The sequence below is a fragment of the Electrophorus electricus genome, chromosome 11 (assembly GCF_041902795.1).
Source record: "Electrophorus electricus isolate QZ-2024a chromosome 11, ASM4190279v1, whole genome shotgun sequence".
NCBI lineage: Eukaryota > Metazoa > Chordata > Actinopteri > Gymnotiformes > Gymnotidae > Electrophorus > Electrophorus electricus.
Genome location: NC_137507.1, coordinates 7,735,672 through 7,762,771, shown reverse-complemented (window position 1 = coordinate 7,762,771; position 27,100 = coordinate 7,735,672). Strand labels below are relative to the sequence as shown.

The 27,100-nt window shown below is 45.3% G+C and overlaps 2 protein-coding genes across 3 annotated transcripts; both read right to left on the bottom strand.

The window, feature by feature from the left end:
* Position 1: 1 nt before the first annotated feature.
* On the bottom strand, positions 2 to 2,216 carry pmch (pro-melanin-concentrating hormone). Its single transcript, XM_027021605.3, has 3 exons — positions 1,963 to 2,216; positions 670 to 832; positions 2 to 135 (listed from the first exon to the last, which is right to left on the bottom strand). Exons 1-3 carry the CDS (start codon positions 2,191 to 2,193, stop codon positions 86 to 88), a joined length of 444 nt encoding a protein of 147 aa, XP_026877406.1. The 5' UTR covers positions 2,194 to 2,216; the 3' UTR covers positions 2 to 85.
* An 8,664-nt stretch (positions 2,217 to 10,880) lies between these two features.
* igf1 (insulin-like growth factor 1) lies at positions 10,881 to 26,870 on the bottom strand. Of its 2 annotated transcripts, none has more exons than XM_035528405.2 (5): positions 26,545 to 26,870; positions 25,102 to 25,261; positions 14,250 to 14,425; positions 13,794 to 13,829; positions 10,881 to 12,195 (listed from the first exon to the last, which is right to left on the bottom strand). In XM_035528405.2, the coding sequence occupies exons 1-5, from the start codon at positions 26,590 to 26,592 to the stop codon at positions 12,136 to 12,138; spliced, it is 480 nt and encodes a 159-aa protein (XP_035384298.1). In that variant the 5' UTR covers positions 26,593 to 26,870; the 3' UTR covers positions 10,881 to 12,135. The 2 variants fall into 2 exon arrangements, with proteins under 2 accessions (XP_035384298.1, XP_081579592.1); XM_081723466.1 differs by lacking the exon at positions 26,545 to 26,870 and adding an exon at positions 25,915 to 26,451.
* Positions 26,871 to 27,100: the final 230 nt, after the last annotated feature.

The window sequence follows — 27,100 nt, the reverse complement described above, 5'->3', positions numbered from 1 at the left end:
TTTGAAGTTTGGACAAACGATGGTACACAACTGAGGATGGTGGTAGGCACGAGTGCTCCGGGTGAGCCGTGGGCAGGGTCTGACCTCAGGCTTGCCAGCAGGGTCGGTACACTCTCCCGATCATGCAACGCAGCACTGGACAGAAACAAAGCAAATTTCCACTGGGTTTGCAGAGAGCGCGTGGTGGTGGGCAGCTGTTAGCCTGCTAGTGTGAGCAGTGCTGTTTCGTTACATTTGCAGTGCACCATTAAAATACATACATCCACCGAAACCCAACCCCTGTGGTTCTTCTTCTCCTTAGACTAAAGGTTATCTTCATAGATTTTCTGAGAATTGTGGCTGTTTGATGCACTGTTAAGTAGTAAAACACACCACATGTTTGGAAAGCTATACAAACTCCGACATGGCTCAGTATTGCAGGCGCTGTCTAGAAATCCCATCTTTTTTTTTCTTTTTTTTTTTTCTTTTTCTCCGAATGACTGACTGACTGACTGGGGAAAGTAAAACCAGCTTGACGAAACACACCACCAGCCTGACCTGCTTGGCCAAGTTTGGCAGCCAGCCATGTTCTAGTGTTGCGTTCATCAATGAAGGAGAACAGGAGAGGGTGAGAGAGGAGGGGAGAGAGAGAGCGAGCGAGTGTGTGAGAGTGAGAAGGCCTCTCCTTACCGTCCAGGTCCCTCCTGGCCACAGGGATGAGGTCATTTGTGTTATAATTATCCCTCGGGGTCCCGGTGACGGTGTGGTCCTGTCTCCAAGGGGACAGCGCAGGGAGGGTCGAGCCAGCGCCAGGGCGCATCTCACCCCTCACGGCTGCCCTCAGCCCCGCGTCCTGAGGGAGCAGGTTGTTGCCAATCAGAGAGCAGCGTCTGAGGGCCGGGGCCTTTCTTTGACGAACCACTGTTAGCGGTCCCATCCACTAAACTAAACATAAACCACCGTTTCCTCTTTGGGGATCTATTGTATGGAAGCCCATGTCTTTTTTCTTGTTTTGTTTTCCTTTTCAAGCCGCACCTGGAGATGTTTAAGTTAATTTGAGCTGCACACACCCAGGGGCTTCTGGTATGTCGTACTGAGTGTGGAAGAAAATGTTCTGATGGCAGCACAGTTTCCCATGCCTCACTTTGCCCTTTTACAAGATCACACTGGCCTCTTTTATTCGTGATGGTGCTTTCCCCCCGCGTGGTGGTAAACCCCCCACCCTCACCACTCTCGATTGTTCCATTACTGCTCTGATAACTGTTTCAACATGGGGATCGCCCCACGTTTCCACAGAGCAACCAAGGGGCCACAGCACACGTGTATGGACCCGGTCCAGAGACACACCTCTTTGTGTAGAATGTCTCTCCTTGTTTGCATGTTGTCTAAGTGAAGCTACCAAAACACTGCAGCTTGAATGTCAGTGGAGGCTGTGGAAAGAGCTGTGCACTGCAAGAAAGATTAAACAACAAACCAGCAATATGTTCCTTTTTTCTTGTACAATAAAGGTTTGCTTAATAATTTGTGTACGTTTTGATTGCAGCCACATTTGATCAGCAATATATTGACCTACCATGACTCAGTAAGATTAAGCAAATGTTTATTTTCTGAACAGGATTCACCAAACTTGTCACGTACCATTTGGTGAGCGTGCGGATCTTTAGCAGAAGTGTCCTGTCAAAGATCCCTCAACTGGAGGAGAGGGCTTTGTTTTGTCATGCTGGCATTCCAGCAATGTTCAATACTCATGCGGTCATGAGCACAGGACCAGGGCAGTGGTAGTTTAGTGGTTAAGGTACTTGACTTGTAATCAGAAGGTTGCCAGTTTATGTCCCACAACTGACAAGTTGCCACTGTTGGGTCCCTGAGCAAGACCCTTAACCCTCAATTGTATGAAGTTGTATTTAGTCATAATTGTCGCTTTGGATAAAAGTGACTTACAATTAAGCCCAAAAATGTAATGTGTCCGTGAGGACTACTCACAAAAAGCACGAAGATGCTCTTTCTCTTGTCTTCGTCGGCCAGTCTTCCGTCCACGAGGGAGGATCTTCTGGAAGAGAGCACACCATGCTGGGCCATGTTCACCAGGTCTCCTCCAACGGCCGTGCTCAGACTCCCCTGTTCTGCTCCGCCTTCCTCCGCTGAGCTCGAGAAGTGAGCGTTACACCTGACGAGCAGCGTGAGGGCTAAAATGAGGCAGGGCGAGTTGATCATGCCGGCGCTCTTCAGAACCAGACCTGCTGTCCACGGCTGCTCTTTTGAGACTCACAATGGTTATATAGCTCCCAAGAGGGGACGAGCATCCCGTCGTTGACGTCGGACTGGTGGACGTGGGACACTGATGTAATTGTTTTCATTTTACCTTTCAGTGGGGTCGCGCGACTACCTGAGTCTCCTCTCAAGAGGTGGTAGGTGACCTATCACAGTATTATGTGAGTCATGATACCAGAGATTATATATATATATATATATTTAAAGGGTTTGTCACTGCCTGCCTAGGGGATGCTGGGGACCGTAAATGGGTGGATTATAGCCGGGATCAAGGGCGTTTTTCATGAGGATGCAGCAGGGAGGAAAAACAGACAGGAAGTTACCTTTCCCTTTATCCTCTACACAGCCGGTTCCCTCGCCGAAGAATGGAATGTCAAAGGCTGTGTCCTCGTGCGACCTTTTGAGCAAAGTCTTCAGAGCGTGACCGAAAATGCAATGAAAACACACGCTGTGTGAGGAATGAGAAGCAGTGAGACTCCGCCGTCCATCAGATCACACACAATCAGGCCATTGTATCATATAATATCTCCTCGTGCACTTTGAGATCATGGCTGGGAGATGCACGACCAGTAATTTTATGAGAGATTGCCCTTTGAACTCTGAGTGAAATGGACACAAAGACATACAATGATGCCCGTTACCGTACATCTGTCTTAAATGTCCCAAAAACCGCTGAGATGCACGCGTAGCCGGTTTACAATCCTAGTTAACTGCCAAATTGATAAGAGAGTTCGAGAGACTATATCTGACACACACAGCCAAATGCACAAGTTACTGCCAATTACTGAGACGTGTGCCAGAGTTTAGGCTGTTTGGTGTGGAAACACAAGTCTGCGTAGCTCTTCCAGACCCCTCTTTGGTTCTTCGGAAAGCACAAGGGTTTTCCTTATTAATATCAATGAAGCTGTTGCACCGACGGGAAAAATGGGACATGAATAACAGTTATTGAACTCAGTCGAAGTGATTTTACTTGGAAGCCCCGGCCTTTATTTTGTGAGTATTTTTGTTGGAGGCCGAGCACATCTACTGAAGGAAACTGGTCTGCAGAGACCCTGGTGTTCCAGGAGCAGTCCACCAGAGTTTGGAGCCGGTGTGTTGTTATAACCCTACCTCATGTGCTGCCACCCTCCTTGCTGACGTCTCTCACTCTCCCACTGAAACATACACAAGCACTTTTCCTTTCTTGGCCCCGCGTTTAATACTGATATCTTAACACGCACAAAAAAAAAAAACACAGCCTATTGAAGATTTCCTTTCCTTCTTTGACAAGGTACAAGGAGTTCATTGTATGATTTAATACTTGCATTCTTCTGTGAATTAAAATAAGATGTAGAATTGGGTAAATAGGTTAAAATAGTAAAGATGTAGTACGTGTTTTGATCAGTGTGAGAATTGTGACAGTGTGCTAAATGACTGAATATAGTGTGTGTATAACTAAATTACTGTGGTAATTATCAGTTTTAGCATGTTTTAAAAATCAGGCTGGGTAGCTAGTAAGAGCTACCTGCTGGTTGGACTGTCAAGGAATCACAGCTAGCATGTTGTTTTTATTACTTTTCCTTATAAACAGTGGGACATCTAACTGATTAAAAATACAGCTGACCAGCTGAGAATGGTAAGAGGTTTAATCACTGGTACACCCCGGTGAATGGTAACTGTTACTTACTAGTTTCCTACTACCGAATCTTCCAACACATGTATGGGTTTGTGTATAATGCAATATTTTAGTTATTCATATACTTTCAAATATGATTGAATTAAGCAGCATGTTTAACTTTAGAACGTGTTTTGTTATCTTACAAGAAACGGCTTGAGTGCCCAACCTCTAAATGTTTCGCAGCTAAGATTTGTGTTATCACACCGATGTTTAAGGAAAATCCTCTGATTTTTGTTTGCTTTGTCTATGGTATCTTGCAGCCGCTAAGCTAGTTTTTGCTCAGGGCTTCTATGTGCTTTGGCTGGCAGAGAGTGCACCGAGTGCCCCGACTGAGATGTGCTACTCTGCGACCGTCTCCTTGTAGCAAGTGAACCGAGGTTACAGACATCCTGTAACTTGAGCACAGCACACCGGGGGAAGTCCATTTCTGTCCTCTCGATAGTTTAAATGGGAATTATGAGAAATGACACAGTATACATAATGACACAAGAACTATTACAGGGTTTTGTTCCAGTTCCACGACCCTCGCCTACAGTGTTTGACAGTGATGGATCTACAATGCTGTGTAAGTATGACCATCTGAATGCAGAATTGTAGAACGACGAGGAACTACTGTATGGGTAGTTTGCGTGTAGGTTCAAGTTCAAGTTCAAGTTCGGTTTATTCGTCACATACATAGTCATACACAGTATAACGCGCAGTGAAATGGTGGAGAGTGCTCTGTCCAAGCTGAGGAAGAGAAACGGGTGCATAGAGAAAAATATATATATGCAGATAAATATATATATTCTATGTATGTACAAAAATATATTAACAAGGTTAATGTTACACTGCTTGCAGTTACTGAACTGAGAAAAAAATTGTATGCAACGGCACAACTTTTGAGGAAACAAGTCTAAGTTCATCTAAAACAGGCCCATCAAAATGAGAAATAGAGGCACTATCGTTGGCACACAAGTCTTAAGGAGTCACTAGAGAATGATTCTGGTGAACACTCGGTTGGACACTGTCCTGCCTGTCCTGCTCATGCTGGTTGATGTCCCTATTTGTGATAAAGTGGACAGTTTGTTTTTTTTACCTTTTTCCTTCTTCCATTCTATCATCATGTTACATTTCAAATTTCTGGACAAATGGAAATGCGAGAGATCCCCCACCCCCCAACTTGAGTCAAGTGTCTCACAGCGAATGACTGAAAAGGCAATTCAGGAGTTTCTCCTTCCCTGCATGTTGCTCAGTGATGTTTTAAAGAACTAGTGACTGGGCTCAGGGGCCATGGGGGGCTCAAGCAGAACTGGAGGACTGTGTTGGGGCTGTCCAGGACTGGAGGATTGTGTTGGGGTTGTCCAGAAGTGGAGGGCTGTGTTGGGATTTTCCAGGACTGGAAGATAGTGTTGAGGCTGTCCAGAAGCAGAGGACTGTGTTGGGGTTGTCCAGGACCAGATGAGTGTGATGGGGTTGTCCAGGACCGGATGAGTGTGATGGGGTTGTCCAGAACTGGAGAACCGCATTGGGGCTGTCCAGAAGTGGAGGACCGCATTGGGGCTGTCCAGAAGTGGAGGACCGCATTGGGGCTGTCCAGAAGTGGAGGACCGCATTGGGGCTGTCCAGAAGTGGAGGATTGCATTGGGGTTGTCCAGGACCAGAGGACTGCATTTAGGCTATCCAGAAGCAGAGGACTGCCTTAGGGTTATCCATGACTGGAGGACTGTGCTGGGGTTGTCCAGGACCGAAGGACTGCGTTGGGCTTGTCCAGGACTGGAGGACTGTGTTGGGGCTGTCCAGAAGCGAAGGACTGCGTTGGGCTTGGCTTCTTTGTTGTCCAGAGTGCAGGCCATGGTTTCCAGGAACAATGCAGCTGATGAGATGCTCTCCAAGGAAAATACAGCTCTGACATCATGGGATCTTAAAGCACACAGCTGAGCCAACAGGCTCTCGCCACAATCAGCACTCAGTGAATTTCCACTGCCGAGGGAAAGAGGGAAAAAGAGCTGGACTAGGGTGTGAATATTACCCTGCTGCTCGTGTTGATACCTGTGCTGGGAGAGAGGTTTCTTATGGATGAATTAGACTGGACGAGGGAGAGACTCCAGTGTGAAGTGTCTTGCCAGTTCCTTCGCTGATCTGTAGCGAGTTAGAGGGAACACGGGGTGTCCACACTGTCAGTGTGCTCAGCCAAACAACCAGTTACACTGTTGAAAGTTTTAAACCTCTCACTCGCGAGTCCTTTAACATGCGTGTCTCTCGACACTTTGTCTAAATTATAATTTACAGGAGTTCAGGCTGAACGGAAAAGCGTTTCAGGATGTCACTGTTCTGTTTCTGGACACACCGGTCTTTGGCGTAATTCATGCTTTTGTCTTTACCTCTAGTTAGTATGAAACAATTACACATTTTTTGTGTCTTTCTCATCCATAGTGTAATACACTCTTCAGTACATTCTTCAGTACACTCTACAACACTCTTCGGTACACTCTTCAGTACTCTGTTAACTCAGCACTGAGTCTTTTTCCTCATCCCTGTCCTTCATTAGTAATGAAAATGTCTCTTTGCCAGTGTTACACAAATTTTTTTCCCGCTCTGACACGCCTGTGTAGGACTCTAGGAAACAGGAGAAAGCCCTGAAATAGACCACAAGGACATTTAAAAGACACGGGGCACATAAGTGGCCGAGGCCCGAAGCTTCAGTTTCAGGGTTAGCTCCAGGAACAGTGTCCTCACATGAACCCCGAGCTCTGGGGTACTGGGCTAGCTGAGACCGCATCTGGAGAGGAACACGGCAGACGGCTACTCGAGCCCTGCGTCTCCCGTGTTCCTGAATCACTCCGAGTGAGGACGCGCCTGCCGTTCTTAGTTACCATCGCTGGATCTCAGCAACAGTGAACTGCTGCCCTGAAAACATAACAGGTTGAATGGCGAGGTGTCACACAGAAAACTACTGTGAAGGTTGGTGGTAGGAGCTTGAAATATAACTGTGAATAAAGCATGAATGTGAGCAGGAGGATGTTAAAGAATGCTTTTGCTGGCTGTGAGGAGGACAGTTTGGGTTGTTTACTACTCTATAGTGATCAGGAGAACTTGTGGGAACAGATACCCAGTTTCACATAGACATGTCATGGAAACTATAATAGTAAATGATACAGATAATTATGATTATTGTGATGTGTGGTCATGTAACCAAGATGAAGGGCAGCTGGATATCCATTCTGTAATATGCTTTCTCGTAGTTTCTGTCTACCACAAAACTCAGAATCTTGAATTCCCATTCCTGTTTTGGAGTGTAATTTTCCTAATTGGTACTAATAATGGATTTAGTATTAGTCACAGGAGAAGATGGATGGAAGAAGATTCAGAATGGCTGAACCAAGCCTGCCAACAGACCCACTCCACATTCACAAACTACAGTGTCTGCTGAAAGCCAGCCAGGTGTCCAATTTAGCTGTTAAAAAGGCTTAATTCTTCCACTATATATCCATTAAAATGTGCTGACAACATACAAGAGCCTTCACCTGCCAATACAGTCTTACTCCCAGAGGCTAAAAATGCAGCATTCTCCTTAGTGAACCCCCCCCCTCCCCCGAACATGCAGCATTCTCTTTAGTGAACACCCCCCCAACATGCAGCATTCTCTGTAGTGAACACCCCCCCCCCCGAACATGCAGCATTCTCTTTAGTGAACACCCCCCGAACATGCAGCATTCTCATTAGCGAACACCCCCCCGAACATGCAGCATTCTCTTTAGTGAAACCCCCCCCCCCGAACATGCAGCATTCTCTTTTGTGTACACCCCCCCCCAACATGCAGCATTCTCCTTAGTGAACACCCCTGCTCCCCTGAACATGCAGCATTCTCTTTAGTGAACAACCCCCTCCCGAACATGCAGCATGCTCCTTAGTGAACACCCCCGCTCTCCTGAACATGCATTCTCTTTAGTGAACACCCCCCCCCGAACATGCAGCATTCTCTTTAGTGAACACCCCCCCCCGAACATGCAGCATTCTCTTTAGTGAACACCCCCCCAAACATGCAGCATTCTCTTTAGTGAATAACCCCCTCCCGAACATGCAGCATTCTCCTTAGTGAACCCCCCCGAACATGCAGCATTCTCTTTAGTGAACACCCCCCCAAACATGCAGCATTCTCTTTAGTGAATAACCCCCTCCCGAACATGCAGCATTCTCCTTAGTGAACCCCCCCGAACATGCAGCATTCTCCTTAGTGAACATCCTCCCTCCTCTGAACATGCAGCATTCTTAGTGAACACCTCCCTAACATGCAGCATTCTCTTTAGTGAACACCCCCACCCCAACATGCAGCATTCCCTTTAGTGAACACCCCCCCTCCCCTGAGCATGTAGCATTCTCTTTAGTGAACACCCCGCCCCTCCCCTGAACATGCAATATTCTCTTTAGTGAACACCCCCTTCCCCTGGACATCTTTTAGGAAGTATCATTGTGTCATGCTCATTTTTGGCATGGTTAATGGAATTAGGAAAACCGATTTCCATGATGCTTTGAAAAGATCTGGTGTGGTCCAGTCTTCTGTTACCTCCTGTTGTCACCTTTCCCCTTCTACTAGTAGTAACTCACAACTTGAGACTTATATTGACAAAGTGGTTTATTCAGCAGGACTGGTGAACTGTCAGTCATTTCCATAATGGCCACACAAGGCGCTAGATCACCAGTCAGAGAAGCCTCATCAGAAACAAAAGACAAGTAACAAACATTCCTCATTCTTCTCACCCCCACCGTGGTTTACATATTGTGACTAATTCTGAAATGAGACCAAAAAAAAGTAAGAATCTTGGATGTTGCCATCATGTGTGTCTATGTTTCTGTAGCTAAACTCTGCTCCTTTAAGATGGGAAGTGCTAAAGCATGATAACTCACAATAGCTCACGATATCAATATACTGTACACTGAAGCAGCTTCTCTGTTAGTGATGACCCCTAAAATGTCCGGTCTGCCCATGAGGGTTTTTAAGTTTGCTATGTGCCAGAGTAGCCAATTCCAGCCAATTTGCAGAATAGCCCTAACCCCACCTATTCTAACCACAGTAGTTTGGTTAGTATGTCTGAATTGGTGCTGAGAAAAGCACCGTAGATTAAAATAGAAAGAATTTGGAAATGATTAGAGATAATTGACACATAATGCAACTCCCAGTTAATCAAAGTCTTTGGTATTGTAATGCATTTGTGTTTGCGGTATAACATGTTTCTCTGTACAACCCTCGATGTTTATATGTACACATAAGATATGGATATTCTGGCCGAGGTCAGGCAATTGAAAAAAATCAGCTCTTTGTATCTATTGTTTTTGCTTTTTTTTCTTTGTATTTATGTATTTCTGTGCTAGCTGACATTATAATGAATTGACTTTAAAAAAATTAAAAAAAAAAACTTGTATGCACAATGAAAAGAAAGAAACAAAACAAAAAAGTGAAATTGGCCAATTACATTTGGCCATCAGTATTCTATTGATTTACTTTGATGCTTAATAAATATTTGTAAATATGTATGACTTATTTCAAACTGTTTACTGTAAACTACTGTAAGTGGATTAAAATTCTCAAGCAAAATATTGATGTTCACAGAATAAGATATTGTACTGAAGTATGTTTCATTTGGCCAAGTGTTAACTGTTAATTAATAATAATAATTCCTTAATTTAGTATATAAGTAATTATATAAGCAATTCCATATTTAGAATATACTAAATCCACAGCCTGTATAATATTGTACATCCGTTGTGTTTGTTCCATGTCAATTTGCGAGATGGCAATTCTAATGACATTTACCTTCATTTTCTAACAGAACTTTCCAGGTAATTCAATAAATAAACCGGTCAGGGTAAAATAAAGTCTCATTCCCTAACCTACAGTCAACCAACTTCATGTACGAAGGGATGAAATGGTGCCCAGAGGGTCGTTTCCACTGTGGGCAGATTTGCACCGTCCTCGTACTTGCTGCAGATGTGTGATGGGTTGTGAACATCAGTGCCGAAATCATCTACGGAACGTAGCCGGCGTGGAAGGAAAGCTACACTCAGCCTTAATAGTACCGAAGGTCATGAGTTCACAGTGTTTTCAAGTTATTTGGCATAGGGACCTCTGCTGAGTCAAAACCATCATTTAAAATGGATTCTTTTTTTCCCATGCATTCACAGATCTAACACAAATACACACACTACCACCTAATTGATATACCTTACAAATAAAAAAGAACATTTTCTAGAATGGTGGCCATTAAGGCTGTGCAAAAGGGAAGACCTCCGACCTTCAGATTACCCCTAACCCACTCACCAAATTCTGCTTTCAACCAACCCTTGCTAGTAACTATAAAATAGCACCATTATACAGTGGGTAGAGTTCTGTTATATGGTTCTGTTATACGATGCCATCACATATAATGAAAAAAAAAAATGGTGGTTAACATAAATAGGAATATTGGTTGATTACACAGCTACAGAGAGGACAGTGCGATCTCAGTTTAGGGGGAAGAATTCCCACGCAGGGAGACTGCGTAAACGCTTGTATCTTACTGCAGATCCGCTGGAGAAGGGCCTTGGGTTCTGCCAGCACTGAGCCGGTGTGTGTGGGCGCTGTTCCTGTAGCCTGAGGTGTCATAACAGGGGCACAAGTGTTTTGCCTCCTGCAGACTGACTACGCCAAAGGCAGAGTGGTTTATTAGTGCGCTTGTGAGAACTGATCCTAACTCACACACATTATATATATATATATATATATATATATATATATATATATATATATATATATATATATTCTGAAGAAGACTCCAGGTGAGTAACTGCAGTGTAGTAAGAGATGTAGAGAGATTCAAAATTGTACTGAAGTACAACAGAATTTCCAGAGAAACAAAACTATTTTGGACAGAGGTCTTTCATCAGCTTTGCAAGCAAAGAGCACTTTGACCTTTGAAACATTCCATTTCTTTGGAAACTGTGTACTTTACTACAATTTTGAATCTCTCTCTCTCTCTCTCGCTCTCTCTCTCTCTCTCTCTCTCTCTCTCTCTCTCTATATATATATATATATATACATATATATACTGAAAGATTTTTGTGGAAATGCACAAGGGTATTCTCATCTCTCTCTCTCTCTCTCTCTCTCTCTCTCTCTCGCTCTCTCTCTCCCTCTCTCTATCTCTGTTGTATGGGATTACTTTGGCATAAATGCTTCTGCAAACCTGTCTATGTTCCTGTCCTTCTCTGCAGTCTGATGCATGTTGCTAGAAAAAAAAACAATAACTTTTCCTTAGGAAAATGGGATAAATGAATATAAGTTATATCACTCTAAGCTGTGTTTGGAGGAGTAGCTAGTCTTCACCGCACGCGTGCCTAACTTCAGTCTCACAGGACCAGACTACGGAACAAGTTTGTGCCGGACCTCAGCTCTCCTGAATCCGTGCTGGGACCCTTGAATCCTAATCTTCTGTAATATCCCACAACTCGTCTGCTGCAAAGCCTCTGTGTAGTTGTGGATATGAAAGGTGATCCTTGTGTGCAGACGCGCTATTGTACTATAAGTCTAACAACTGTATCAACAGTATATTATCTGGTTGGCTTGTCCATTGTTCTGACTAAACTCTCTGTCTAAGCCAACGTGTTCCTCATCAGTGAAAGTGGTCATGTGGTGTTGTGCACAAACAGCAAACTTCGTAATGGAAGCATGATCAGAACTGGCTCTTGCTGGAATTCCATCAAAATGCTTCTTTTTTTTTTTTTTTGTCCTGGATACCAACCATTTGTAATAAATCATGAAGGGGTGTTTCACCTACGCCCTGCTGGCTCAACTGGTCGGTCTTCCAGGCGTTCTACCTATCTGGCCATCCGAACAGGAAGTAGTGTTGGTGCCTGTTGATGAAAGTGCCCAGCAGCTCTCTAATTTTATGAAGTTGCCCACAGTCATGAAAACAGAGCTAAAGAACATCTATTATTAAACCTTTTAGCAGCTAAATTCGTTTTGCTTTTCTGACACAGTTTCTCTCCTTGCCACTATGGAATGGTGCAGTGTATAAAATAGTCAAACGTTCTCTGTAGTTGCAAGGTATTTTTCTACATATATTTTTTGTTGTGTTTTTTTTGTGTTTTGTTTTTTTTTGCTGACAGAATGAACCACTGCCCTGGGGGACCAGGTTAGGCGTCACGCTTTTTCTCTCCTCCACTTTACACTAGTTCCACTCATCCCTCTCTCCATCTCTCCATCCCAGCCACTACATTCGATAGTTCCCCCCCCCATTGTTCCCTCTGCTTGAGTTCTTCTGATGAACCTCCTGAAATACAAGGAGAGAGGGGGGGGGGGGGTGTTTCAGAGCTTGAGAGCTAGTGGAGACACAAATCAAAAGGCAGACAAAGAACAGGAAAACAGCTTTGGGGTCGAAACTCCATCTTCCATGCCCATAACAACACAGCTGTTCGGGTTGTTATTTTTTTTAATCTAATGCACAGGGAGTCAAATCTCCCCAATTCTCACAACAGTGCATGCAACACCTTCACCACTGGAAGCTGAACATGTATAATTCACAAAGGCACAGCTAGGGACCAGAATCCGGAGCAGCAGGGCGGGACTGCCTGGGAACCTCTGCTCCTTGACTTGGGCCGCAGAAATCAGACATGACAGGAGAGTTTCCAGCAGGCTGCATATGGGAGCACGACAAACCACAGGTCCACCGCAAAAACCACTTAGCCATCTCTCCTGCTGATGGTTTTCTGCTAAAAGTGCTGGTGGGGAGGAGGAGATCACTTGTGGAAACACTTAGATGGATGACAAGTGCTTTGGTGGGAAGGGACGGAGATGCACTTGCATGCGGATTGCGCTAACTGGGTCCTTCTGGCGGACTTTACCGGATGTTTGGTTCCTTCACAGGGTCCGAGCATCGCAGATGCTACGATTGACTGTGGCGCTGCGATTCTTTTTTTGTGATTTCAAATCAGAACTTTACATTGGTATTTTTGTATTAGTGTATTCACATGCATTGGTATAGCTGTCAGTTATGCTAGTGTAGTTTACTTAGTGGAGCAGGTGGAGCCAAGTGTTAACTGCACCTCAATAGTTGGTATTCCTGTTTTGGAGTGTAATTTTCCTAATTGGTACTAATAATGGATTTAGTATTAGTCACAGGAGAAGATGGATGGAAGAAGATTCAGAATGGCTGAACCAAGCCTGCCAACAGACCCACTCCACATTCACAAACTACAGTGTCTGCTGAAAGACAGCCAGGTGTCCAATTTAGCTGTTAAAAAGGCTTAATTCTTCCACTATATATCCATTAAAATGTGCTGACAACATACAAGTTGGGTTCAGTTATCATGGGTTCAGTTCCCACAAGAGTATGCACACAGTCATACTGATAAATATGAAAGTCACTGGTCAGAGCACCTGCCAAATTATGTTAGGGCTTAGTAGAATGTGCTTATGCAATACGTGAATTTATGCTTATTTTTGAAAAGTCACTGTTAATGTTTTGTATTCAAGTTTGTTAATGCTTTGTTCTTAAGGGTTATCAATCAGTATTTAGTTCAATTTGACCATTCTGAAATTTAATGGTACCATTATTTCAGCATTTGATTTGAGTGCTGTCAATTGTGAGACTAAGATGCATCGTGAAATGCTGAGTCATGTTAAATCAAATCATCTACATGAACGACATAGCAAGCAGCCCTCTGCTCTGTGGATGTGTTCAGGGAAAACAGTTTATGCTCTGTGGAACAGGCCACCACAAATGCTAACGTGGTTTCTGTGGAGAATGAGCACCAGAAGCAATATCACATCTTTTAGAACATATTTTACATTTCATGCGTCATTAGCAACATTAGCATCTTTAATTAAATTCCTTTAATGAAGCCTCACCTTTCTCTCAGATATACATACCTTACAGGATGAGTGGCTATGACCAGGCATTGATTTCTGCAAAAGAAGCAATTTACAAATATTTGAAATCATGAACATGGAGTTGAGTGTGAAACAAAACCAAAACTAAAACTAAACTAAAACCGGTGTCAGTACGGTTGGCCAGATAAAGAGAAGTTCAGACAGAATCCATGACCTGATATGTCATCTAACTTTGACCGTCAAATTTACCATGGCTGATCAGATTAAGCTGTCAGTGAACAGGTAGGACTGCAATGGTTACAGGGTCTCTGCTGCATCTCACTGATTTTACAATGCCTTCCTTATCCAAAGATTTATTCTGGAATTCCTGTAATAACCGGTCAAATTCCTCCAGATTTCCTCTACAGTGAGGAATCGTGCCTTTCACTGGAGCAGGTTCTACGTTGTCCTTTAATATAGCAGAGTGGTTTGTTTAGATTTGGTGATCTTTCTTACCTTTGGTGTTTTGGGGCCGTCTGTATGCCGCTGCGCTCGCACGGATCGCGGGGCCTTAGCGGGTTTGACCGGCGCACAGTACATCTCCAGCCTCTGAAGCTCGCAGCTCTGGAAGCAGCACTCATCCACGATGCCACTTCTATGCTGCCGTCGGGAGCCATAACCTGTTGGCTTGCCTGTCCACAACACCAGAGATCAGTGCAGAGTTCCCCTCAGTCAAAAACACTCAGAGCAAGAGACGGGCAGACTATGTCTTTACTATAAGGACATTTTCCAAATCACACACTCACTTTAATTTCTTTCTCAGTAGTGCACGACATGGATCCAGCAGTGAGGTCAGACACCTTATCCAATTTAATTTTGGAATCGTCCCAACTTATGGTAATAATTGCATCCAAGATGACATTCCAAATACCTGAATTAATCTGAACCTCTCAGTAGTAAACGGAGGCCTCCAGCCAGACAGCAGGTGCAATAATAACCATAATAATAATAATGTGGTAGGTCAGTGGTTAAGGTACTTGACTTGTATTCAGAAGATTGCTGGTTCAAGCCCCAACACTGCCAAGTTGCTCCTGAGCAAAACCCTTAACTATGAACTACTCAAGTTGTACTCTGTCATAATTGTAAGTTGCTTTGGGTAAAAGTGTCATCTTAATGCCTAAAATGTAAATAACACTTATTGTTCTGAAATACAGGCAGTGGTAATAATCTCTGACATGGGGAGAAACACCATGCCATAACTTGATTGCATGCAACAACCATCCAAAACAACAGGATCGAGTGTGAACCTGCTCAACTACTCAGAAGGTTCTAACGCTTAGATCAAAGCTTACAGTGACATAGAACTGCTTGTAGAGGCTGTGATTGATTTTCTTTGCTCAAAGGCAAACATGAAAGAGCTGAGTTATAAAATAACCATGACAATCCTCATGACTATTCATCACAAACATCCAATTTGCAAGTATGGTCAATGTGATCATTTTTCGCAGATCTTCACCAATATGGGAAGCTTTTTGAAGTACGGTCCAGGTATTTCTGATGCACGGACCTCCTTAACTCTCACATGTCTCAGTCAATTACGCATTTATGTAAGAAGAAGCCTCAAGGTAACTTAGTGATTAGTGACCCTCCCTAGTTCACCCCATAATCCATCAAGACCCTCCCAGTGGTCTTTAGAAATCATACCACTCTCCACTTATTGTTCCCCACATGCTCAGAGCAACACAACCCTCATGGGGTTTTCCCTGTTACCAAATAAAATAATAATAATTTCATGTGGCATTTACAAGAAGGAGATGCCTTTGACTTTCAGAGTTAATAGCTCTTGGCTCGCTGGACTTCCAGGGCTGACAAAGTGCATTAGCTTCTGCTCTCCACTTGCTGAACACTGACAGTGGTGCTTTGAAAAGAGAGGGGCTCTGTTTTGGGAATTGACACGTCCCTGTAGACACCGGAGCCTCTGGGTACACTGCCAGTGGATTAGGGATGCTCCACGGTCAGTGGAGGGAAGGACGGAATGTTATGCACTTGTGAATCATTTGTGAAATCTTTTTAATGACGTTTGCTTGGGCTTGGGGTTAATGCTTAAACTGAGAGGACTGATCCCACAACTGACCTGGTCTGGAAGCTAAATAACAAATCCTATAATAATTTTGTGTTTGTTAAGCAATTTCTATTTTAAGTTCTGTGTCATTAATTCAAATATGGCTCAGCATATGTGTTACTGGCTTCCCGGCTACTGATTAGTACTCTACTGCTCAGCTCTGCCCTGGCAATGCTGCTCATCATGCCATGTGTTCTCTCAGAACCATGGCATGTCTGTCTTTTCATGTGTGCCTGGAAAAGTCTGATAACTTTACTCACGATACTTGTTGAGGGTCCATTGTTTGCCTTTGTTCTGTGTTCTGTGTTCTGCATTCTGTGTTCTGTGTTCTGCGCAATGATTTCTGTGTTCTGTGTTCTATGTTCTGCGTCCTGTGTTGTGTGTTCTGTATTCTGTATTCTGTGTTTTGTGTTCTGTGATCTGGTAACTTCTGGTTGTTACCCTGGCTACCCTGTTGGTTTAATAAAGTGGTTCACTGCATACATATAGCAGCTTCTCACTCCTGAACCTTATGAAGTAAAAATTATTACATGAACATTTTACATTAATATGTGGAAAGGGGCAGAAACCTGAGTTCACATTGCTGACCAAAGACTGGTGTGTGAAAGCAAGACACATTCAAGTCCATGTTTGTGACTACATGTTCAGAATGCTGTTGTCAAGATCTGGCAAATTTTCTCTCTGGATGATGGTTCCACTCTCCAGAAAAAACCCACCTTCCAAATTAACTTTTTCCTCAAAATAATTGACACAATTCTACCACCCAAGATGAGAGGAGAGAAACATCATTGCATGACTAACACGTGTAACAGCCATTACAAACACACAATAATGAGATAAAATAGAGGTTTTCAGTGATGCATTTAACAGGAGAGCATAACACCTGTAAACAAACACCCTTTGTTAAAGAATCATAAACAAAACGAGGAATCAAACTCTTATGCTTCCAATCACAGACAAGCTCAGTCGCAGACGCTACAACCAGAGAGAGCTGCTCTAGCACTGTTCCTGTTTGTGTGACTTGTGGGTCAGCTCGGCACCATCCTTTGGTTTGTTTACTTTTTCCTTTTTTTTACCTTAGTGTTCTCTCTCTCTTCTTCTCCTTTATAGGTTGGCCTGTTTTGGGAGTCTAGCAGAACCGGATTTGATCATTACGTCATTTGAGCTGTGGGGCCTTTAAAGACGTTAACTATCGTATTAACTGGGTTCAGTAGTTGAAGCAGTTCCGTAGATGCGCTTCAGTGTCGTTAAGGAGTACAATGATTTCTTGTATTAAAGTTGGTTCCACATTATAGCTGACAACTAATAATGAATCAGCATGTCCAGAAGCAGCTTGTTGCCTGTAAATGAAGGAAATGGGCATAAAATTTCAGGTTGTGGCAGGAAAGCATGTGCAGCTGTGAAAGTGGAAACTACTTGGCGAAGTGTGCCAGCTTGGAAGGTTAGGGCCCCACACCAGGGGAGGTTTGGACACCACTCCAGGGGAGGTTAGAGCACCACACTGGGAGAGGTTAGGGCACCACACTGGGGGAGGTTAGGGCACCACATTAAGGGAGGTTAGAGCACCACTCTAAGGGAGGTTAGGGCACCACGCCAGGGGAGCTTAGGGCACCACTCCGGGGGAGGTTAGGGCACCACTCTAAAGGAGGTTAGGGCACCACTCTAAGGGAGGTTAGGGGACCACTCCGGGGGAGGTTAGGGCACCTCTCTAAGGGAGGTTAGGGCACCATGCCAGGGGAGCTTAGGGCACCACTCCGGGGGAGGTTAGGGCACCACTCTAACGGAGGTTAGGGCACCATGCCAGGGGAGCTTAGGGCACCACTCCGGGGGAGGTTAGGGCACCACTCCGGGGGAGGTTAGGGCACCTCTCTAAGGGAGGTTAGGGCACCACTCTAAGGGAGGTTAGGGCACCATGCCAGGGGAGCTTAGGGCACCACTCCGGGGGAGGTTAGGGCACCACTCCGGGGGAGGTTAGGGCACCTCTCTAAGGGAGGTTAGGGCACCACTCTAAGGGAGGTTAGGGCACCACGCCAGGGGAGCTTAGGGCACCACTCCGGGGCAGGTTAGGGCACCTCTCTAAGGGAGGTTAGGGCACCACACCAGGGGAGATTAGAGCACCTCATGTACTGAGCCATGGGAAACCCTGGCATGGAAGACCATGCTCATGCCTCTCTGCTGTGGAGCCCTACATGTCCTGAGTGTCCTGGGTGCCACTGTTTCTGATGAAGCAGTTGATTATGCTAGGTCACCATGAAAGAGAGAGAGAGAGAGAGAGAGAGAGAGAGAGAGAGAGAGAGAGAGAGAGAGAGAAAGAAAGAGTGAGAAAGAAGAGTTATGCAGTTTGCATTCCCCTCCAGAAGTACAACTTCATGACTTCATGAACATCAGACAAACCTTTTTGAAAGCTCCCAGTTTTCCAGATTGGCTATACTCTTGTGCAGCAGACCTGTCCCAACAGCAGCTGGACAGGGCTAAAACTGACATATTTGCATTACATTTCCAAATGTTTTTGTCCACAGTTCCCTGCAGTCGAGTTAGCACAGTACAGCACTGCACAAGCACACTTTGTCTGCGGAAAACCTCTCTTACAAGGAAACAAGAAAGAAATCGCTTGTCATTCATGAAGCTTTTCAGAGCATTGTGTCAGGGTTAAGCATCCTCTCCTAGTGCTGGTGGAGAGAGGCAGAGAGTAGGTGAGACTCACAGTGAACCCGGCCACCTGCAGCCGCACGAGGTCAGCTGCCATAGGAGCTGAAAAAAACAAAGGCTTCTGCTCCTCCTCCAAGGACATCCGCTCGGAACGGGGCTGTCCCTCCTCGCTGCGGCTCCTGAAGCCTCCTGGAGCATGCTGAATTTTACAGCATGCCAGGCGTCTCCACGGCCGCCGTGCTGCCATGGAAACAGCCTCTTTATGACTGGCACCACCAGCGCTTTTTAGCCAAAAAAACACCTCCTTCCCACATTCTCTTTCCCAGCCGCGGGCCTTTATGGAGACTGAGACGTGTCCCAGGGGAGCCCGAAGCAGTGAGGATACCGGCACAGCCGAGCACTCTGGCACCTCCCCTGGCTCAGAGGCCTGGGTGGGCCCTCGTCTCACTCGGATTTTTGATGAGGTATCTGGATGTCTCTAGTCTAGGCAGGAATAATGTCATCTTCCTTTTTGGGGTTTTTCACTGAAATACACTTAGGTGGTTTTTACATATTGCTCTGCACATTCTGCACAAGTTCCGTAAGTGGGGGCAGGAGAAGGGCACCCGAATCAGACCGTAATCCCGTAATCCCCACATAATCCCCTGCTTCTCCGGGACAAGACCAGATCTGAATCTCTCTCTCTCTCTCTCTCTCTCTCTCTCTCTCTCTCTCTCTCTCTCTCGTGTGTGTGTGTGTGTGTGTGTGTGTGTAAGTGATGTCTATTTCCTCTACCCTGCTCCAGCTGGGTAAGTTTGGAAAGCAATAGTGTTAGACATCATGTCTTAATGCATGTGTCCAGACCTCCTTTAATCTCTTATCTTTAACTACCATGCTAAAAGGTGACATGGTACTTATGAGGTCTTTATTTATGTAGTTATTTATTTTATTTGACATCTGAAGGTTGCTGTGTTCTCCTGCACAGTGAATGTGTGTTTAATGTTTATCCACTGAAGCAATGATGGAGTTTTTTCACAGGCACAGATATTGACAAAAAATAAAAAGTCACTGTTTATTTTTGCTCAGATTAAATGTTCTACCGTCTGTCTTTCCATGTCTGGAAAACAGCAATTTACTCCTGAAGGTTTTGTGATAACGTGCTGGCGGAAACCTGTGTCTCGCTGTGTCTCACTGTGTCTCGCTGTGACTCAATGTGACTTGCTGTGTCTTGCTGTGTCTCGCGCTCAAGTGTCCTGAATTGTACAACCAGGGAGGTAAAATAGCACCCATTCAGGAATACCTGCACACACCTTTCCAGGAGCACAGATCTAAGGATGCATATGTTAGAGCTGACTGAGTCCCAAAGTCACCCACAACCCACACACACACACTCCCCCACACACAGTCACACTCATGCACACACACACACACACACACACAATCACACAGTCACACACACACACAGTCACACACACAATCACACACACACACACACACACATTCTTGGTCACTTATCTGATTCCCAACTATTTCTCCAGTGTTTCTAACTGGTCTGAGGTAGCTCTGCCTGCTTGAATGGTACAACCACAACTAAAAATGTCCACGTCAGGCTGATAATTGGAAAAACTGACATCATGGAGGATTTTTTCTTTCTCTCCTTCGTTTCTCCTCTGTTCTTCTCCCACCCACCCACCTACCCCCGATAGCAATATTTCATTTATCATGTAAGTGCTTTTAAAATTCAGATGCAGCTACCTGGTTGTGTGAGAGCAGTGGGCTGGACCTACAGGGGTCAGGACTTACAGGGGGTGGGACTTACAGGGGCAGGGCTTACAGGGGGCAGGACCTACAGGGGGCTGGACCTACAGGGGTCGGGATTTACAGGGGGTGGGACTTACAGGATGCAGGACCTACAGGGTACAGGACCTACAGGGGGCTGGACCTACAGGGGGCTGGACCTACAGGAGGCTGAATTTACAAGGGACTGGACTTACAATGGGCTTGATTTACAGGGGGCAGGACTTACATGGGGCCAGACCTACAGGGGGCTGGACTTACATGGGACTGGACCTACAGGGGGCTTGATTTACCAGAGGCTTGATTTACAGGAGTCTGGATTTACTGGGGGCTGGACCTACAGGGGACTGGATTTACATGGGACTGCATTTACCGAGGGCTTGATTTACAGGGGGCTAGATTTACCGGGGGCTTGATTTACAGAGGGCTGGATTTACAGGGGGCTGAATTTACAGTGGGTGGTCTTGCAGGGGGCAAGATTAACAGGGGGCTGGATTTACAGGGGTGGAGATTACAGGGGGCAGGAGTACAGGAGGTGGGGATTATGTGTCATATTGACAGAATCACTGCAATGTCACTGCTATCATGGACAATTAGACCCAATACAACAGGTTGCCTGTGTGTACGTGAGTGCGAGAGAGATAGAGGGAGAAAGAGGGGGAGAAGAGGTGGAGAGAGAGAGAGAAAGAACAGATGCATTTTCCTGGTATCACTCTGCAGGATCCATGGCCAAGCACACATTCCCCTCCAGCAGCAGAGGACAACCCTCCTCCAGCGTTAACTGGTGTCATTCATGAAATGGCTTAAAGCAGCACCAGTAGAGCCCCACAGGGGGTGAGATAAGGAGCAGTATGTGGGACAGGGGAGTCGTAGCGTCAGATGTGGCTTTTTTTTATTACAATACTAGTGTCACACTCGCATCAAAAGCCAGACAGAAGCAGATGAGCGCGAAGATCACAGAGCTGCTCAGGGTGCTACGGGCGCCGGAGCCTGGTGAGCAGTGGGGAAGCCCCCTCAGCGCAGTAGAACACTGGATCAGGGAGCTTAGCTGTTAAACACCTACCAGACTACTGCTAGGGGATGACAGCACCTGCAGACAGAGTCAGCAAGTCAGCATCCATGAAGCTGGTCAGTATATAATGCAGAATGACAGCTTATTGACTCAGTGGCCACTGGTCCTGCCAACCTTTAAACTCAACCTGATCCAGCCAGTATTCTGATGTGGCATTTAATACCACAGTCGTGTGTTAGATGCAGAGATGTAGGAGTAGGCGGGACTCGCCCCACCCGTATCGCTGTGTTTGTTTTAAGACTGGTATATGATGAGATAGGTTGGGTAGAATAGGCCTGTGTGACTGATTGGATGAGGGCTAGATGACTGCTTGAACTCTGTTGGATATCACTGTGCCAGAACCTGCTTTGATGGTGGTCCAGGAAGGTCCTTCCCAGCAGGTAGAGACAACAGCACAGCCCACGGCCCTGTATTACACCTGTTCATACGAGACCTGTGCTGGGGTCTAGCTGGGTTCGGTCATGGTAAAGAAAAGCACTGGCAATGCTCTTTGATGCATGCCCTCATGAATACAGTTCTTAAATGCTGGGGATGTGTAGGGTATCTGGGCTGGGTGCCAGGGTAGGGCACCTAAATATGGTACCTGCGTAGGGCACCTGGGTAGGGCATCCAGGTAGAGCACATGGCTAGGGCACATGGGTAGGACACATGGGTAGGACACCTGAGTAGGGTGCATGGGTAGGACACCTGGGTAGGACACATGGGTAGGGTACCTGGGTAGGGCAAATTGGTAGGGCATATAGGTAGGGGACCTGGGTAGGGTGCCAGGGTAGGACACCTTGGTAGGGTGCATGGATAGTGCACCTCAGTAGGATAGTGCACTTGGGTAAGGCACAGGAGTAGGGCATATAGGTAGGGGACCTGGGTAGAGAACATGGGTATGGCACCAGAGTAGGGTGCATTGGTAGGATGCTTAGATAGGGCACCTGGGTAGGTCACATAAGTAGGGTGTCTGGGCAGGGTACCTGTGTAGGGCACCTGGATATGCTGCCTGGGTACTGCATCTGGGTAGGGTACTTGGTTAGGGCATCTGGGTAGGGCGCATGGGTAGGACACATGGGTAGAACCATTGGTAGGGTGCATTGGTAGGGCACCTGTGTGGGCTTGAATGTCTGTTAGCAGAGTGGTCAATGTCTGCAAAACATGGAAGAAACGGAGTTGTGGCAGCTAGCCTGAGTTCAGCCACCAGTAAAGCCATGTATATGTGGGCAGAAGCACAGTACCCAGTCCTGGGTCCTAAATCTGTGGATCCTTCCCTGACCGTTAAATATTACAATAGTGTGGTACCTTTTAATGTAATACACCAATGCCAAATTCAATACATAAACTTCATATTTTTGGCCAGAAGCCCACTTGAATGTAAAGTATAAATGGTAATTTTAGAAAGATTAAAGTTTTAGAAAGATACATCATGATCCTAATATTTTCTCCTAAAGAATAATGACAAACATGGTTGGAAATGGAGCAGAAGATTATAATCAGTGAAGAGATTACAAACTCTGTAAGACTAGCCTATCTGTCAGGACTCATGGGATGACTACAGACTCGTGACCTGACAGGCTGATGGTTTTGTTTCATTTTTCATTGGGGCTTTCAGGACATAAAGTTTGTCCAGACGAGGCCACCATACACCATACCCCTGCGCCATTCCTTTCAGCATGTGGTAACAGCAATTTCACAGAAAGTTCGGATCACTATAAATGTGTTTGCTTTGGAGCTGCTCCCAACAACAACGAACCCTCTGGTCACTGATAGACCATAAAGGATTTGGCCAACTACTTTTACTGACCACAGAAATCCCTGGTGCTGTTGACAGGAAAGCAAATCTCTTCTCATGTTGGAACTAAGCTGAGCTGTGGTGTTCATTTGCATTATACGTCCAGTGTTGAGCTCTTTAGTGTGTCCACTTGTCGACATATGAAGCCACACGCTGCCATGGTGGCCTAGGACACTCTGTAATAACCTGTAACATTCTATAGATGGCAGCAAATGTTAGGGAACTATGAGTGCAAACCCACTGGCTACCGGTCAACTAATAACACACCATGCAAGATAGACTACAATGACTGCAATAAATATATATTTGGTATGGACTGTCATGCAGTCTGTTTAAAAAAGAAAAGAAAAAGAAAGGTAGAAAAAGGAGGAAAACAACCTTTTTGCCCATAAGTGTTTTTTGTTTTTTTTTTAACATAATAGCCTCAGCAGATGTCTTGATTGCCACATTAACATCCAGAATACTTTCACTATGGAATCTGAAGGAGCCATTCTGATTGGCTGTGCATTTCTCACCCCTGGAGCCATAAGACTGTGTTGCATTGAAGACTTAAACGACAAGCAAAAAACTACTACACACTCAGGTTCCAGTTTGTGTTCTCCTGTTGGGCTGTGTGGTTCTATTTGTCATTTATAATGCCCATTTTGTATGTGTAGATGAATAGTGTGCTCTTTTTAGGAGTCTTTCTAAGATGACGCTAATATGGTAACTATGTGAACAACTGCTGTTTTTAGCGCCCCCCTAAGTGCACAATTGCAGATCCAATGAAGAACGTGGATGGTGAACTTTCTAGAGTCTGGCAGCACACAAAGTTGATCTGAAGCAGATATGCGATCATTCCCACTCTGAACCATAACACATGTGGTCCTGGCAATTCCATTGCCCCCAGCCCCCGGTTACCTGTCCCAGGGGTATGTGTGTGTGTGTGTGTGTGTGTGTGTGTGTGTGTGTGTGTGAGAGAGTGAGAGAGAGAGGGGGGGGGGGGGGGGGGGGAGAAATGGTCAAAAAACAGAAGGTCCCTGAAGACTATATTAGGCACATCTGCACCTTAAGACAACAATCTGAACAGACAAACAAACAGATTTTCTCTAGTCTGTTCCTGAATGAGATATTTTTCATCTTATTTCTGGCATTGCAGACATTTTTCTACGCTGCTACAGATCCTCAATAATGTCCTGCTTGTACAGCCTCTGTGTTCTCTGTTGCTCCCATTCTCAAACACTGCTGCTTAGCTTAGTGAGTTCTGGACTCTACTGTTTAGTGTTAACCGTGACCCTGGGCAGAATACAGCTCTCTCTCTCTCTCTCTCTCTCTCTCGTCGCTGAGAAGGAGAACACCTCGACCCGGCGCCTCTGCACAGTCTCCAAGCTCTCAGTGGAAAATGTTAGATTTAATTCTTGGATGCAAAGCAAAAAAATTAAAATCTCCGAGTCGCTCTCCATTGCTATCGGAAAACTGTCCAGTGCTACGGTTATTTCCCTTCTCCACTCTCGTTCGCTGATTTTCAGCCAAACTACAACTAATCTGAACCGCATCTTGCGTCTGCACCCCGGTCTACATTTCATTTCTCCTAAAGCACTGCCCTATGGATTCACACGTCCCAACATCCAGTGATCCGGAAAGGCTCGTATTAAGTGCTCCACTAAATGAGAAAACACTCCCAACCACTTGATCTCAGTTTCCCTAATGCATCCAAGTGACTGCAAGAGAACGGCTTCTCCTTCTCCACGAGCGTCTTTCTTTAGGCTCTGGGTTTGAATCAGCTGCTTCTCAACAAGTAACCGCGATTAAACACTGACTAATCAAAATGAATAGTCCGAAAATAGAAAGCAGCTGAAAAGTGGGTAGAAAAACAACAACAATAAAAGGAACGATTTTTTATTTATGAGATGCACATTAGTGGGTTTTTTTGGGGGGGGGGGGGGGGAAGAAAGAAGCAAAAGCTTTATGAATAAATAAAAAGCGCACTTACTGAAATAAAAGCCTCTGTCTCCACACACGAACTGCAGCGTGTCCACAAGCTCCGCCCCACACAGCGTCTCAGGCCCCGCCTCCACGGTCGCGGGAGTCAGCGCCAGCACGCAGAGCACCAGCGAGAGGGCGTGGGTGCGCGAGATGCAGCGCATGGTCCACTGCGGAGGGAAGCGTGGAGGCGCGTTACCACACCGCCAGCGCGCGCTGCGCTGAAGCTCAGCCGGGAGCGCTGGGCGTGTTATTGCTCCTCTGTCGCACGTGTCATCATGCGCTTGGCTCATATCAAAGCAATAATACCATAAATCGATAAGTCGCTGAACTGCAAAGACCAGTAATATCTACTGTCTGCAACACTTATGTAGGCTAACAAAGGAGAACGACAAACTATTGCATAGCGGAAAGTTTACATTTTAGTCTTTATTAGCCACACCCGCGCAAAAAAGCGCCATGAGACTCAGGATGCTACCAGACAGGTTCATTGACTGGTGATGACAAATTCCGTCCTGCGCTAAGGCGCGTTCCCCAGCTTGCCATAAAATAACTTGTATTCCTGATTATAGGTCAAATTCGAGTGATTACATGTACCTACAGTCCTACAGCTATCACAAACGGACCCTTTAATAAGCAAAAATATTTAGCGAGCCTTCTTTTCTGAGGTAGACTAGCTATCTAGACTTATTCTTTATTTGGACTTTTTTACATTATAACTAATTTTCAAGTATCGTTTCGTTAAGTCCCATCTCTATCCAGAAGCACACCCTCACGCCACCCAGAACTGAGCAGATCGCGCTCAGTCATGCGGTTCACCTACCGATGTGCAGAGTTGAGATGGAAAGCCTCAGAGATCGCCAAACCCACACAGGAAACACTTTACATAATAAAATGAATATAACGGGGCAGCGCGCGTCGCATTTCCACGCGCAGCTCGAAGATTTCGAAGAGCAATCGGTGGGTTAAAACACCGGCTCTTATACTCAGCCCATTTTGTAATCACTCAGATCCGTGCTAATGTCGAGTCAGCAGTATTTACTTTAAAGGTCTGTATATTTAAGTTGTGATTTCTATAGACTGCTGTGCAGTTCTCTAAATGACCTCCTCCGCCGTCTGTTGGTGCATACAGGCACTGTAACTGCTCATTGTGCGCATCCCGGTGTCTCGCATTCGCAAAAGTACCCAAAGTTTCTCACAGCACATATGCTAGGTATTTATTTTACAATAAGCAAGCACGCACAACGTTAAATCGGCAAGCGTGGGCTTCATCTGCACGAGCACGGCACCCACCCGTCAGGAATAATGTTCCCCTCATTCCAGTGCACGTTTACCTCGAATATGAACCTTAAATGAACACACTGTCTAGCATTTATGCCAAATGATAAGGCTTCTCCGAGAAAACAATAACTGCCAATCCGATTCGGTTTCAAATGGAAATGAGTGAAGTTACCTTTAAGACATCGCATAAATGCCCCTGAAAGGAATAACCGCTAGACATCCCCGTGGGTCTCCGCGCGACAAAGCCCAGCAAAAATCAACTTGTTTGAAGTCATTAAAAACAGAGAGCAAGAGGCTGAGATTCAAGCACTGTCACATCTCAATATTCCGACTTTGTTCCATTGCGCAGGCTCGCTTTGGAGAAGTGAGATTTAGCGAACAGAAGACGGATTTAGAGAGAAAATTCCCTCACATTTATCTATATTACAGAGACATTTTCAACAGGAAACAGCTGGGGCAGCGTTTGCCTGCTCCTCTTGCTAAGTTATTCATTAAGGAGTTTGGGCACATTTTCAAATAACGTCATCTCCCTTTTCTTAGAATAGGACTGAATTTTGATCTCTCAGAGATCTGGTTCAGAGGAGAGTCACGGTGCCACCCGCACTGTATAAAATATTCCGCGTTGAACAAGAAACCATGTGCGTTTTTAGGCTATCATCCAAATATTGATACGCAGAACATTTATACGCAGATTAAGATCATTGATCGCACCACGTATCGTTCTTACA

Coding starts and splice junctions, on each gene's coding strand:
- pmch (XM_027021605.3), bottom strand. CDS start 2,193: ATGATCAACTCGCCCTGCCTCATTTTAGCCCTCACGCTGCTCGTCAGG. Junction 833..1,962: donor AGAGCATCTTCGTGCTTTTT/GTGAGTAGTCCT, acceptor CTGCTCCCTCAG/GACGCGGGGCTGAGGGCAGC. Junction 136..669: donor GGCCAGGAGGGACCTGGACG/GTAAGGAGAGGC, acceptor GTTTCTGTCCAG/TGCTGCGTTGCATGATCGGG.
- igf1 (XM_035528405.2), bottom strand. CDS start 26,592: ATGTCTAGCGGTTATTCCTTTCAGGGGCATTTATGCGATGTCTTAAAG. Junction 14,426..25,101: donor AGACAGAGGCTTTTATTTCA/GTAAGTGCGCTT, acceptor TGTTGTGGACAG/GCAAGCCAACAGGTTATGGC. Junction 13,830..14,249: donor ACGGCCCCAAAACACCAAAG/GTAAGAAAGATC, acceptor CTTCTTTTGCAG/AAATCAATGCCTGGTCATAG.